The sequence below is a fragment of the Manis pentadactyla genome, chromosome 1 (genome assembly GCF_030020395.1).
Source record: "Manis pentadactyla isolate mManPen7 chromosome 1, mManPen7.hap1, whole genome shotgun sequence".
Taxonomy (NCBI): Eukaryota; Metazoa; Chordata; class Mammalia; order Pholidota; family Manidae; genus Manis; species Manis pentadactyla.
This window is the reverse complement of record NC_080019.1, coordinates 165,168,831-165,183,310: the sequence shown is the minus strand read 5'-3', so window position 1 is coordinate 165,183,310 and position 14,480 is coordinate 165,168,831. Positions and strand designations below refer to the sequence as shown.

General features: G+C 39.0%; 1 protein-coding gene across 1 annotated transcript in view; it reads left to right on the top strand.

Moving 5' to 3' along the window:
• The window catches only part of MYH15 (myosin heavy chain 15), a 139,295-nt gene that overhangs the window by 33,176 nt on the left and 91,639 nt on the right, over nucleotides 1-14,480 (top strand). Inside the window, 5 exon segments of the mRNA XM_057488601.1 lie at nucleotides 2,742-2,867; nucleotides 7,370-7,441; nucleotides 7,444-7,511; nucleotides 8,097-8,163; nucleotides 8,166-8,281. Of these exon segments, the coding sequence (XP_057344584.1) occupies nucleotides 2,742-2,867; nucleotides 7,370-7,441; nucleotides 7,444-7,511; nucleotides 8,097-8,163; nucleotides 8,166-8,281 (449 nt within the window).

Sequence of the window (14,480 nt, the reverse complement as noted above, 5' to 3'; positions counted from 1 at the left end):
GAGAACCTCTGTTGATGTAACCTCTCCTAGGTAAGATCAGAGAGCCTGAGTAAAACCCATGGGTTTATTCACAAGGCCCTAGGGAATGATGTTCAAGAGTGGGAATTTCATGAAGTTTCCTTTGGGAACATGTCTGGTCACATGATGAAAAGGTATTTACAGACATATACTCATAATAGCATTTCCTCAATGTGAGATAGATATTTACTCATAGATTTAAACTATTTTCATCTTGGCTGCAAAACTATACATTTTTAGTGCAAAGTAATTTAATTTTTGGAACATGATGACAACTATTGTTTTCTGTCAAATAAAACAAAAAAAATGGAGAGAATATGATGTATAATGTACAGCTGTGGGGTAAACCCCAGCTATACTACTCCTCTATCTGTAAAGATCTGACTGTCGCTGGAGTAGGTGAAACATAATTCTGTAACATTGGATGCTATTTCTGTTAGAGCTTAAGGTGGGATACTGTACAGAGTATTTGGGTTTCCTTTGGTCATGGATAAAAGTGGACTCACAGGACTGCCCTTAATGCTGGTAAAAGGATGTATGAACTTGAGACCATTATTATCTGATTATCCATCTGAATGCTTCCAAAGCTTAGAAAACTGAACTCCTGTCTTCTTCTCCCTGGACAGATATTGTGCAATTGTTCACTTTTTACATTGTTGCTTGCTATTCATTGCCACTCAGATTCATCTGGCACATTGCATTTCTCTCTTTCTTTTAAATATTTTCATTTTGGGTGAGATGCTTTCTAAAATCTCTTCCAGTTCAAAAAAGTCTATGTTTCTGACCCATTGGATTCTCAACTTGAAATAATCAGGTTTTTGTCTTCAAACATGGCACTCTTAGCAGGGTTATCAGCAGAGGATGAGCATGTCTGCCCTACTTTTGATTTTTCCATGTATTTTCCCAGACAGGCTTTGCATTTTGAAAGGTTTTGCAGCAACTGAGTACCTAGGTCATAATCACTGACAGAGAGTAGGTGTGTAGCTTCTAGAAATGTTTGTGTAGTATATGTTGATTTTACTAACAAGCAACTTTAACATTTCAAGCTTTTTAAGCCTTTGTGAAAATTTTAAAGGCCTGCAAAAAGGAAATTGATATCATTAACACAAATGATATACAGCTCTCTAGTTGTTTTGTTTTTACTTTATTTCTTGTTTGTGGTTATTGCCTAGGAAATTTTGTATCTCTTAGTGAAGTAAGGAAAGACTGTATTTCCTTCTGTCATAAAACATTATTTTGCAAAGTGACTACATCAAATATATGAGCGCATCTCAGGATTTATTTAAAATGGGAGATACAGCAGGGAAGTTTCAGGTGAGTGAAATACTCCTTTTGTTTGATAACTGAAGAAATCTGCAATTTGAAATGTGCTTATAACTTTCTTCCTGCAGGATTCTTTTGTGTTATTGTCATTTTTAACACATGATATGAAACATGCCTATTTACTTTTCCTTCTGATAACACTTATTTTTTTCTGATTCTTTCCCAAGAAAATGGAAGCACTGTTTTCATATTATAAAAGTACAGTTGTGTGGGTTGTAAGTATTGTTGAGCAGCAGAGAGCACTGTGGAGCAGAGACCACTGGAGAAAAGAAAGGTTTTTGATAGTGGGCAGTGTCCTGGCTTCTGCTGATTAGTGGTTGTCTTGTATTATCAAATTACATGGTCCAAGTCCCTGTTTCATTGAAAGAATCTACAAGCATATACATAGAAAGGAAAAATAGGCAAATAATAAAGATGAGATTTTTTCCTATGTCTGCCTGATAAATGTTTCTTTTTAGTAGAGGGCCAGTGTCAGGAAATAGGTAACAAAATTTTTTTTAACTCACATACCATAAAATTCACCCTTTCAAAGTATACAGTTCAGTAAACTTTAACATAGTCACAAAATTGTGTGACCATCGCCACTATCTAATTCCAGAACATTTCATTACTCCAAAAGGAAATCCTGCAGCCATTAGTAGTTACTCCCCATTCCCTTCTCTCCCTAGCCCTGGCCAACCACAGGGGCTGCTGTTCGTCCCTGTGGATTTGCTTATTCTGAACATTTCATATGAATAGAATTATACAACACGGGGCCTTTTGTGTCTGGATTCTTCCACTTATCATAATGTTTTCAGGTTTCATCCACATTATCGCATGCATTGATACTTCATTCCTTTTTATGGCTGAAAAATACTTATATTTATATACACAATTTGTTTATCCATTCATCAATTGATGGACATTTAGGTTTTTCTTCTGCTTTTTCACTATTATGAATAATGCTGGGAACATTTGTGTACAATTTTTTGTGTGAACTTATGTTTTCATTTCTACTGGGTATATATGTAGGAGTGGAATCTCTGGGTCTTATAGGAACTCTATATTTAACTTTTAAGTAGCTGCCAAACTGTTTTCCGTAGTGGCTGTACCATATTACATCCCAACCAGCAATGTATGAGAGTTCCGATTTCTCCATATCTTCACCAACACTTGTCTTTTTTATTGTAGTCATTCTAGTGGGTATGAAGTAGCATTTCATTGTGGTTTTGATTTGCATTTCCAGGAAATAAAGTCATGTAGGATTCAGGCATTTATTTCAAAACCCCTGTCCATCTTGCTACATTGATCTAAATATACCATCCTTCCTCTTGATAGTCTGTTTGACTGTAATGGAATGGATTTTAACAGTGTTTTTTCTTCCCTCGCCCTTTCTCCTTCCATCCCTTTCTCCTAACCAGGTGCTGACAAGGCTGCTTTCCTTATGGGTGTGAACTCCTCTGAGTTGGTGAAGGGCTGAATCCATTCTAGGATCAAAGTTGGTGATGAAAGTGTTTCTGGAGGTCAAAACATGGAACAAGTAAGGTGATATTTCAAAAGCATTATGATTCTGTGGTCTTGTAATAACTCTATACATGTGTACTTATTTTTCAGCTTCTGATGATGTCTGCACCAAGAGCTTCTATAAAAAAAGCAAAAAAGAGCTATTGTGAAGAGTATTCTAAATGTTTTTGCTCTTGATACATACATACCACTGTAAATGCTCTTGTGTTAAATCTTTCTGGTCTGAAATATACTGTTTTGACAGTTTTCCCGTAGGTAACAAGTCTCTTTGCTAATGTAGGCAAGCCCTCTACTTGTTGTGATCAACATCTCTCTTGTCCAGCTAAGAAGCTTTCAAAACTGTTGGTTCCTGACATGAACAAAATTGGCAAATTGGTGTCCCTTACTTGTTTGGAATATTGACTTTTTAGAATAACAGATACATTTGTTGAGAAAGGGCTTGAGAACACATGTTGAAGTTAGTATTCAAAGGGAGGGACAATTGAGAACAGAAATGAGAAATGGAAGGTCCTGTAGGTTTTGTTCAGAGTTCAGGAGAATGTTTTAATGGTAGAATAACAAGTGCTCTGAGGACCTCTGATTCTGAGGTTTTGTCCAAATGCAGTAAATATTCCTAGGGCTGTTGGTAATGAGATCATCTAAGTATGCTAATGCATTCCAAAATAATAATTTACATCTGTAATATGTATTAGTCAGCATGAGACAGGTCATGCTGCAGTAACACATACACACTAAAATCTCAGTGACAATAAAATAAATGTTTCTTACTCACACCAAGTCCAATACAGATTGGACAACCTTCTTCCATTTTGCAGCTAGGCCACTTGGAACACCTGGCCTCCAAAATTGCTGCACAAAGAGAAAAGATAATTTGTGGAGAAAGGACACCCATATTAACTGCTTGGAGCTAGAGTGATATCATTTCATTAATATTCTGTTGGTGAGAGTTAGTAATTTTATCCTTTAACTACAGGGGGCTGAGATGTAGTCTACCTGGGAAGAGGAAATGATATGATCACATATGAGATGTATAAGGCATTCACAGGTGTTTGCTCCTTCTATTCTTATAACAATGCTCAAAGGTAACTAAAGCAGCAGTAATTGGCATGCTTTTCCAGTTGAGGAAATTGAGAATTAGGAACATAAATAACATTCCAAAAGGCACATGGCTACTAATCGGTGGCACTTAGATTGTCTTACTCTATATACATCCTTAATCTGAAAATGAGATTGACAACATACATATTTGTGATAGAATACAGTTGTTTGGGCTGTAATAAACTCTATTTCCTTTGTTAGATTAAGACATCTGGTATGACTGTGTTATTTAAGGCATTTCAACTACTCAAAATTAAATTCCAAGCTTAACTTACAATATAAATCAATCATTCCACCTCTACCATAATGCTAATTATAGTGAATCAATGTGTTTACATTTTTGTCCTTCCTGTTAATCCGAGCTCCTTGAGGCCATGCACTGTGCCTAATTCATTTTAGTATCTGCAGCATCTAACACAGTACCCTGTGCACAGTAGGTGCTCCATAAGTGGTACAATAAACTAAATATCAGACTGAACTTGAACCATGATCAGTGGGACAAGTAGTTGAGCTATTTCTTGGTAGTGAAGTTAGAGGGATTTGGCAGCTTTTTCTTTTTAAGACATCTACCACAACATGCATGCATGACATGCTATGATTATAGAACAAGGACTTGTTCTGTGTAAAACTAATGAGCCCATAGGAGGACTGAAATCAGACCTTTGCCTCTTTAATACTGTGTTCTCAGGGACTAAGTTAACATACCAGCCTTTACTATAATAGAGCCAGTGAAGCAAGTTAATATATTATTATTCAACATAAAAGAGAAAACCGTCATCCTCCATCCTCTCCTCTCTCTTCCCCTCTCTCCCTCCTCTCCAGGAGACAGAGTAAGAAAGCAAACTGTAAGGCTTTTCTTTTCTTAGGAATTTTTACTGACTTTATAGAGACAATTGCCATTGCTAAAAATAGAGATGTATATTCTCTGTTGATGACAATTGCAAAAGATGGCAAAAATTCTTGCAGTGTTAACAATCTATACAAACTTTAGTTCTAGCTCAAATGCTGCCAACTGCAGAATGGTGGTCAGATTCCTTCATCTCTGAGCACCCCAGTGATGGGGTTGAATTCCTCTGTGTGTCTCAGTGGAGGGGTAATTGGTATCTAAATGGGACAATTCTTCATATATAAGAGCATCTTGCATATTGTAAGAGGTTTTGTGTCCTTGCTCTCAGGTGTGAAATGCCCGTAGCCCTCTCGGTCTTTATGACAATCAGAAAATGCTCTCCCCCCACTTCCCCAGACACTCCTCCTTTGCCGGGGACATGCCACCAGGAGTTGAGAGCCACTACACACGATTATTAGGAACTAAGTTTCGTCAGTTCTAAGAGTTTATGAGTCCTTGAGAGTTCCAACTATGCCTATTAGAAATAAGTTATAATAATTTTAAAATACTAATAATGATAAAGCAGTAATAGTAATCAGTGCCTGCTAAGTATTTTCCGTGGGCACTGCGCTAAGTGCTGGTGGGTACAGACAGCTCACTCACAGAGCAAGCTGGCAAAGCCATCTTATTTCTTTTTCCATTTTATAGTTAAAGACAGTGAACCTGAGAAAGATTAACTACTCGAGGTAACACACTGATAAATATTGGAATGAGGATGTGGAAGTGATAAAAGCAGAAAGAGGTTGGGAAAGGGGAAACTAACATGTATTTGTTACTAAGTGCCAAATGTTGTGCTATATATATTTACATCCTCTGTCTCATTAACTCTCTCCCAGCAACCCTGAGATATGCATATTTTAATAATGTTTTAGGATGAGAAAGGCAGGGGTCAAAGTGGTTAAAATTATGGCTATCTGATGCCATTTCGTTTGTGTTGTTTTTGATCTTTCTATCATGCACTATTGCCCCCAGTAATCAAAATCTTCTTGGGACTCTTTTAAAATGAGCTAAGAAACAAGCCTATTTAGTCCCTGAAAAATGGAATTCTTACTTCATTGGACAGAAAGTGATGAAAATGCCTGATTGGTGAGCAGCATGTTGGTGTACTGGTTTTATTGATCAGCAGACATCGTCCCGTCTATTTCTTCCTCTGCCTACATCTTCAGGTTTTCTCCTTGTGTTTCTTTGCTACTCCCTACCTCTGGCCAGTTTTTCTCCCGCCCTCATTTCTCAGATGATTTAGACTACTGAAATGGGGTGAGCAAGTTAGTCATGTTCTTTTTAAAGTTTTGAAGTGACTGCTGCAGACAGAGTGCTTTCTTCCGTGCTTCAGAGGATAAAAATCACTCCTGGGGAGGGTGTGCTCTTGACACCCATCATGAAAAACTGTGATGCCATCCGGCTTATGGATTACTGGGGAAATGACTCAAGATAACTGATAAGAGAGTGGGTGACTCCTAACTAAATCACCACCAGACACGAACGGGCTTCTGCTGTGTGCTCTTTCCTGGGCAGCTGAAGGATGGATGTGATAGGCTGATTTTAAATGTTAAGTGGTTGGAGCATATTCTGCTTCCAGGCTTGGACTATGTCCAGCTGAAATTCGCTCCTACTTGAAGTCTATCACCTGCTCCTACTGCAGTGAATTTGCGTCGCAGCCGTGGGGCCTGAGTTTGTACAGCATCCAGGCACAGGGGTTGGAGCTCTCCCCAGTAGGTTACGTTTGGAGCCTCGCCTTTGCCAAACTCCTCCAGGGAGGGGAAATGCAGCCTGAGTTTACCACAGAATCTGAGTTAGATTGGTGCACTAAATTGCCACTATCCCTATAGGAAGTTGACCCTTGGGAACTAATGTAAGAAAGGTGGAAGCTGAGGCTAGAAGGAACCAAGCACATCATTCAGGTGAAGATACTGCAGTTCAGAGAGGTTAGGTCACTGGCCTTACGTTACACAGTTTGTTGGCAGCAGCAAGCCAAGGGCTAGGGAATTCCCAAACCTTAACCTCCTCAGCCAAGCATTTCTGAAACTTGGTGATGTGTAGAAACTTGGTGGGATTGTGTCAGAGTGCAGATTCTGACCCACAGGTCTGGGACTGGATGCTGAGAGGCTAAGAGTTGGTGTTTCTTAATGAGCTCCCAGGTGATGTCAATGCTTCACATCTTAGGACCACACTTTGAATAAGTAAGGCTGTATGTAGAACACATTGCCACCTGTCCAGGATTTCTGGTCCTTTAATAATAGGAACATGATTTCCCTCACAAAAGAGTTTGGTAAGGAAGCCCCAGGCTAGCTCGCCACCTTATCCATACCCTTCTTCCCCTTTCCCCCCTTTCCCTTCCTTTCCCCTTTCTTGACTTCGTAGCCTCTCTCTACCTTTCTTCTCATTGTATTTCCCCTCACGTATCCCCTCAGCAGCATGCTAGAACCCCAGGAAGTCCGTCAGCATATCCTGGTGTTACTAGAAGGTGGCTGCTGGTAGAGAATGCCCAGGATGAAAATGAACACTGCTGTCGGATGGGGGAGTGCGCTCAGTGTGACCTCCGTGCTGTTGGTGCCCTGTCCAAGGCAATATGCGAAAGGCTGTTCAAGCGGCTGGTGGCATGAATTGACAGGGCCCTGATACCAAGCCGTCACGGCAGTCCCTCACTGGCATTCTTGACATCACTGGTTTTGAAATCCTGGATGTAAGTACATCTGTTAAGAATGAAGTCAATGCATATTTACAAGCAGATCAGAAAATGTGAATTGAATGTCAGAAAATGTAGTCAAAACATGATGAGATTCACTTGGTACAAACCCTAAGAGCTCCTTTGGTTGGAAAAAAATCTATTATTAATATTAATGAATAACAACTTGTAATGAATAGTATTAATAAATTAAGTTAGCCTTAAAGGTAAACAGAGATAAAGGAATCTTTTATGATTTTGCACTGTAGTATCATTAAGTGTTACTTTATTGTCACAATCTTTTGTTTGCAGGTATATGTGAAGGAGGTAAGAATTTAGTTGAGCATTTGTTACTTCCTCGGTCTACTTGCCATTGTATGATAGTGGTTATGGTTTTCTTTTTGTATTTTTCCAAGTGAACACCAATTTTATTTTTTATTGTGGTGTATTTGGCAATTACAAGTGTATATATTTAAAGTATACAATTTGATGATTCGGTGCACATAGACATTGTGACATAATCTGCACAATCAAGTTGATTAACATATCCACACTACAAATAGCTTCCATGTTCTCAATTTTATTTTTATCTCTTCTTCCTAGCTAATCACACTTTTGAAATATAACAGCCTTGAGCAACTTTGCATTAATCTTAACCAATGAAAAATTGGTAGCTCTTCATGCAGCACACGTTTGTTCTGGAGCAAGAGGAACGTAGGAAAGAGGCACTGACTTTGTCCATGGATGTTGGTCTGGATTTGCAAGCCTGCATAGATCTTGTGGAGAAGGTAATGCGTGTTCTTCTCCGTGTCCATTTTCATTTAAGGAGAATTGCCCTGCTTGCCATGTTGATCCATGTCACGACTCAGGCTCTGCCAGGGGATGGGAAATGGGGCAGAAGAGCTCTGCACATTTTCTTGTAATAGTCTTTGTGTGCAGCACTCACAGCGCCCTACCTACACCCTCGCGCCAGTCTCCGTACTCCATCATAGCCAATGCAGATGCAGACTGTCGACTCATTTGCAGCTTATGTACGGCTTCCACCGTTAATGTGTGATGAAACTTGTCAAGATTGAAAATGGTCATGCTCTTGACTTGGAAAAACACAGAGCTGAAAATATGAGCGCTGTAGGGCCTGGCTGATTAACATAAGGTGAATGAGTAGACTCAGAGCAGCTTAACAAAATTTGGCAAATTAGCATGCAAACAAACAACTGCCTTAAATCCTCAAGGCCACTGCCTTGCAGGATGTAGTTTGTTCATTTAATTGTACAAGTACCAGTTAGTTTAAGTAATTTATGACAATACTTCATGGCTTATTAGTAAATTAGTTGCAGTGTATGGTTTCTGAATCCAGTGATGTGCCTGTCTTCTGAAATCTTTCCACTTGCTCTGGGAAAGATTACCAGGGTGCGCTGGGGGAATTCAGTGTGGTCTTTCCTGTGGCTTTGTCCATGGGAGCAAGCATGGCAGTGTGTTAGCAGCTGTATGCACCTGTGTTCTGCTGTAACTGTGGACTGCAGTGAATTCTGGAGACAGGTCTGGGCAGGCCCAGAGCTGGTGCTTTTAACTTTCTGAACACACTGTTTAGCTACACTATTGCATTTGATTCTTAACAGCATTGCCATGAGGAGCTAAGGTGACCAACTTTTCAATGTCCATTGCAGGTCTCAGATTTTATCAATCAGTGTCCCATCCACTTTACTTGTTAGGCTTTAGATGAAACTAAATCTTCCTTGGAAATAGCCATTATATCCTAACAGGAGTGGAACGTCACACAGATTTTATTTATTGGATAGCCAGTGAGTTTTGTAGGGAAAGGACTGGCTGATTAAATAATGATAATGAGCTGATTAAAAATAATAATGACCCTACCATGACCTGGTAAATGTTTGCTAACATTTTTCTAATTAAAAATGAAACAAAAGAACTATGCTCCTCAGAGGAACAGCTATAGCTTTTGGCAATTGTCACCTGTACTATCTACTTTCTCTGATAATGGCAAGATAGTAGTTTCAGGCAGGAAGGTGGGATATAGACAGTTCTGTGAATGTGACTGGTTTTTAGTTGATCTGAAGCCCATTGTCTCACTTATGCCAGGCTGTTATTCCACATAACACACTAGCATTATGGGTGTAAATTCCTGTTGTATTTTCTACTGGTAGGGTAAAATGAGAAAAGCAAAACAAAACAACATAACTGACCAAATGACAGAAAGAAAAGATAAGTCTTTGGCTTCCTATGGTTGACTTCCTATCGACTTTTATATTTCATATGAAAAGTATTAAGGTCAAGCCAATGAGGAACAGCAAAACTTTGAATAGCAAAGCATATTATATACTTTGAAAAGATCCATTGTGTTGGTTCAGGCTATATGAAGAAAATGTGTAGTAAATCTTAGTAATATAGAATAATATTGAAATAGAATGCATCATGGAAAGTTTTCAAAATTCAAAGGAACTAAAACATATCAATATGTACAAACTGTCTTATGCATGTATGTGTGTATACAAGGAAAAGGGGTTTTCATACATAGAAGTTTTAAGTTTTTATGTCTAAAAAAAATTTATGTCAAACTAAAAAAATGTATTTTAACACCAGCTTTTAATTGTTAATTGGTCTTCAAGCATACAGTGACCTCCTTTTCTATATATAGAGAACAAATAGTGAACAATTTTTTTATAGGATTAGCTCACACTTATTTCATTACTTGAAATATTCTAGTTTGTTTGGAACTTGAGCATTAATAGTTTACAATATTAAAGTATTAACATGATTAGATATTTATGATTTTACATAGGTATTGGTAAAGAGATTATTTCTGTTTTTTTAAAAATAAGTATATCTGAAATTATACCTTTAAAAACTTGTTGCCTCTTTATTGTAATCACCTTAGGAGGCTACATCTATCTCCCAGTAATTCAGTCCTTTTGGAAAAAGCCCTTCACAGGATGGGGGTTAGCAGAAGGTTTTAGAATGTTACCACTTTGAGAGAAAATTAGCTTCAATACTGATCATCTTACCTGTTTTTGAGACCAAACTGTATCCTCTAGCTTGATCATATTTTTCACCTTATTTGCCTGACTTTGCCTGAATAATTTGTTTTCTATATAGTGATGCATTGTCAGACAACAGGAATTTTCCATGTGCCAATAGTTAATGGTGTTAGATAGCCCATAGAAGCTTCTAAAACATTTTTAGTCCTGATAGCATCTTGGCAATAAGTGTTGTTTCCTCCCAAGTGGGGTTCTTTGGATATGCTAATTCTGGTGTTTTTAATTATGAAACAAATCACATTAATATCTAGTTACCACTTGTAAGTACATGAACATTTTCTCTAAACATACAACTCCATGCTTTTTTGTTCACAGCCCTTACTTTCTGTTTTACTACTGCTCACAGCAAAGCAGCCCAGGTCGAACATGTATATCTTAGTGTTCATCTGTCAGTTAGGTACTCAACAGAAATTTGCTAAGGACCAACATTTTAATGCAATAAGAAATGCAAATCAGAGACATCATCCTGGCACTCCAAGAACTTAGGGTATAATTGGAAAGATGGCTTAAGACCAAAACCTTTACTATTTTTTTTCCCACTAAACAAACACATTTATTTAGCAACTATTTGTTTTCATCGCTTCCTTGACAATCTGTTGTTGGTGAGGGAGGGATTTGTGCCCTAGAGTTACTGGATGGCTGAACATATGATACCCAATGCTGGACAGATGAGATTGACAGCAGCTTATTAGTCACATAAACACAGTCTGGGGTGGAGGACACTGTGTGCCACTCAGTGCCACATGACGGTTGCACTCCTGAACAGAATGAATAAGCAGATGCTGTGGGAGGCAGGCTTTGTAATAGTAATAGGGTGAGGTGGCTGTTGGTTCCCACGGGAGGATGTGATTGGCTTGTTTGAATAATTCTACATGCTGACAGGCAACTGAAACCCATTCCCCAAGGAGAAGCAGGCACTGTGCCTGGTCCCATGATTAGAAATGTGTCTTGGCTAGCAGACCTTACCCACAGCACAGTGGGGAAAGGAGCTTGTGATCAGATCACTTGAGGCCCTCCTGGTTTTCCCCAGATGTCAAGGCACATATAATGTTGGGCCTTCATATGCTGCTTAACAGTACACTACTGTGCATGGGACTTAAATGAAATGCGGCAGAAAACTTAAGCATCTGCCACATGCAACACTTGTCCTTAGGAAGTATGCAGTCAAGAAGGAGATTCACAAGTCTAATTAATGTAAAAGTATGTGTCAAGATGAATGCAGTAGAGGCCCAGAGACCCGCAGAGCTCCGAAGGGTCTGGGAAGGCCTGATCTGGGTGGGGGGTAGAGTTTCAGCTGGATCTGAGGAAATAGGAATGATCTCGGCAGGTTGGGGGAAGAGGGTGAGCAGGTGGAGAACTTGGCGGGAGCAAAGACATAGCAACAGGAAAGCAAAGGACTGGTTCCCACATGTCACGCAGCTTAGTTAGAGTATGGAAAGCACAGAGGAAATGGCTGGGAGAAAAAAAGGAGAGTCCGATTGTGAAGGGATTTTAATTAATTTATATCTTATTTTTTGGTGCTGGGGAGCCAAAGAGGGCTCTTCTCTGGGCAGTGGGGCCGTCAGAGCAGCTTGTGTGTGTTTGTTCTGGTGGGATTGTGTACAGTGTCTGAGATGGGAGGAAAGATCAAAGCTGAGGCAGTTAGGGAGCTGTTACAGCAGCCCAGGTGGGAAATAAAGAGGTCCTGAGTCAGCACAGCAGAAATGGAAATAGTAAGAAAGTGACAGATGTAAAAGAGAGGAAGCCAGAACTGGTCATATTGGAAGAAGCAGAGGTTACAGCTCTAATGTTCTATAATTAGTGGAATAATTTAAAACAAAGGATTCTACACCACAAACTTTCTTTGAATGTAGCACCCATCCAGAGTCTTGACTCAGAGTTGGTATGTTCAACTCAGAGGTTGGGGCAATTGACTCAAACCATTTACTGTGCAATATAGGACAACTGATGCTACAGGGCAGAAGATAGTTACCTTTTTTTTCCTGACCCATTTGGAAATTAATTTGCTAGAGGGCCTTATTTTTATGAATGAGCTTTATGCCTCCTGAGCACTGGCAAAATGGAGAAGACTGTGGAGAAAAAGTATTATTCCCTCCTCAGTTGTTTAGTTGTTACATTTTGAGCGGTGACATCTACTTGCTTAACATAAAATGTCCATTCACCTCAAAATGGAAGTTGGCTTCATTAGATCCTCTGAGTAATGGCAGTCCTCATGTATGGAAGGTGGTTCTGCTTGAGATGAAGGCTATCCCTTCTTGTGACGGTTTGGTCGGATGCCATCCCAGAAGATGCTTAAATTTTTAAGTGATTCATTCCAGTTTTCTTTGAGTGTTGACTATGTGTATGGTATGAAAATATGTGGCAGAAAATGGAGTCCATGCCTCCAAGAACTTATGCCAATGAATGAGCTATTTATCAGTTTCTCCCTTCTCCTTGGGTGTTGATTTCATTTAAAATAGTTGATCCTCACTTAGAACACTTCACATATCCCCTCACTGTATCATTCCCCACCTAGATGCATGGGAAGAAGGAAGATGTCCCAGAACTCTGCAGTATAAGAGTTATTCATGAGGTGTTCTATACATTTCCTATAAAATGCAGGTTCTAAGTCTATGAGAATATAAAAAAGACGTGGAAAACCACAGTCCAAATATTACAATGGTTGACTCAGGTGGATCAAAATTGTGATCTTCAAATATCTGATGGTCCACTACTTAGAAGAAGAATTAGACCCATTTGTATGGCTCCAGTGGGATAATTTAGAACAAAGGATTCTAAACCACAAACTTTCTTTTAATGTATCACCCATCCAGAGTCTTCACTTATGAAAATATTCAAGCATAAGCTGATCAGCTTTTTTAGAAGGGAATTCAAGGAGCTTTTAGGTGGGTTGGACAAGACCTTCAATGTCTCTCCCAAACCTGAGAGTCTATGGTTCTCAGGTTCAAGGAGTTGGTAGAGAATCATGAAATCTATGTTGTTGGACCATGGGGTCGTGTTCTATCTAGGAATTCTGATGACATTTTCTCTGTACCTCTGTTATGTCTGCTATGTAGTCTACATATTATGTACATATTTTCCTGGTTAGATTCTCTGGGGCCAGAACTGATTCATTCTGTTATTATCTAAAGTGTCTCATACAGTGATCTGTTCATAGAAGGCACTTCAAAAATATTCATGTAGTAGATAAATGCATATACAGATATATAAATATAAGAATTCTTGATTTTCCCCCAAACCTGTTTTTCCTATGTATGTATTGTATATTGCTTAAAAGCAGCATCTGTTAGCTAGTTGCTGAAGCCAAAAACCTGGCCATCCTCTTTTTATTACACTGCACATTCTATCCATCAGTAAGTTGTGACCCAGCTCTACTTTCAGCCTATATCACATTTCAGTGACTCCCCACAATCTCCAACACCATTACTAGTTTAGACCAGGGTCAGCTAACTATGGCCCGGTGGGCCAAATTTTAATGGAATATTGTCACACTCATGTTATTTACATGCAGTCAACTGCTGCTTTCAGGGCTGAAATGGCTGTGTAGATGGCAGAGGTGTCAAAGACTGCATGGCCCACAAAGTCTAAAGTATTTACTATATGGCCTTTTAGAGAAAAACTTTGCTGACAGGGGTCATCAGGATCTCTTACATAACCTTTTACTGTTTTTGTTTTTACATCCCTTTAAAAACCATTATTAGCTCATTGGCTTTCTAATACAGGCCCATAGGCATGGTCTGGCCCACAGGCTTTATCTCATCAGTCTTTGTTCTAAACAAATGATCCTTTTCAAGCATAATTCAAATCATATCCCTTCATGTTAACAATCCCTCAAGGTGTCCCATTATGCTTAAAATAAAATCCAGTGTCTTACTATGGCCTGTAAGGTCTCCAGGACCCAATACTGCTTACCTCTCTGACTTTATCTTGT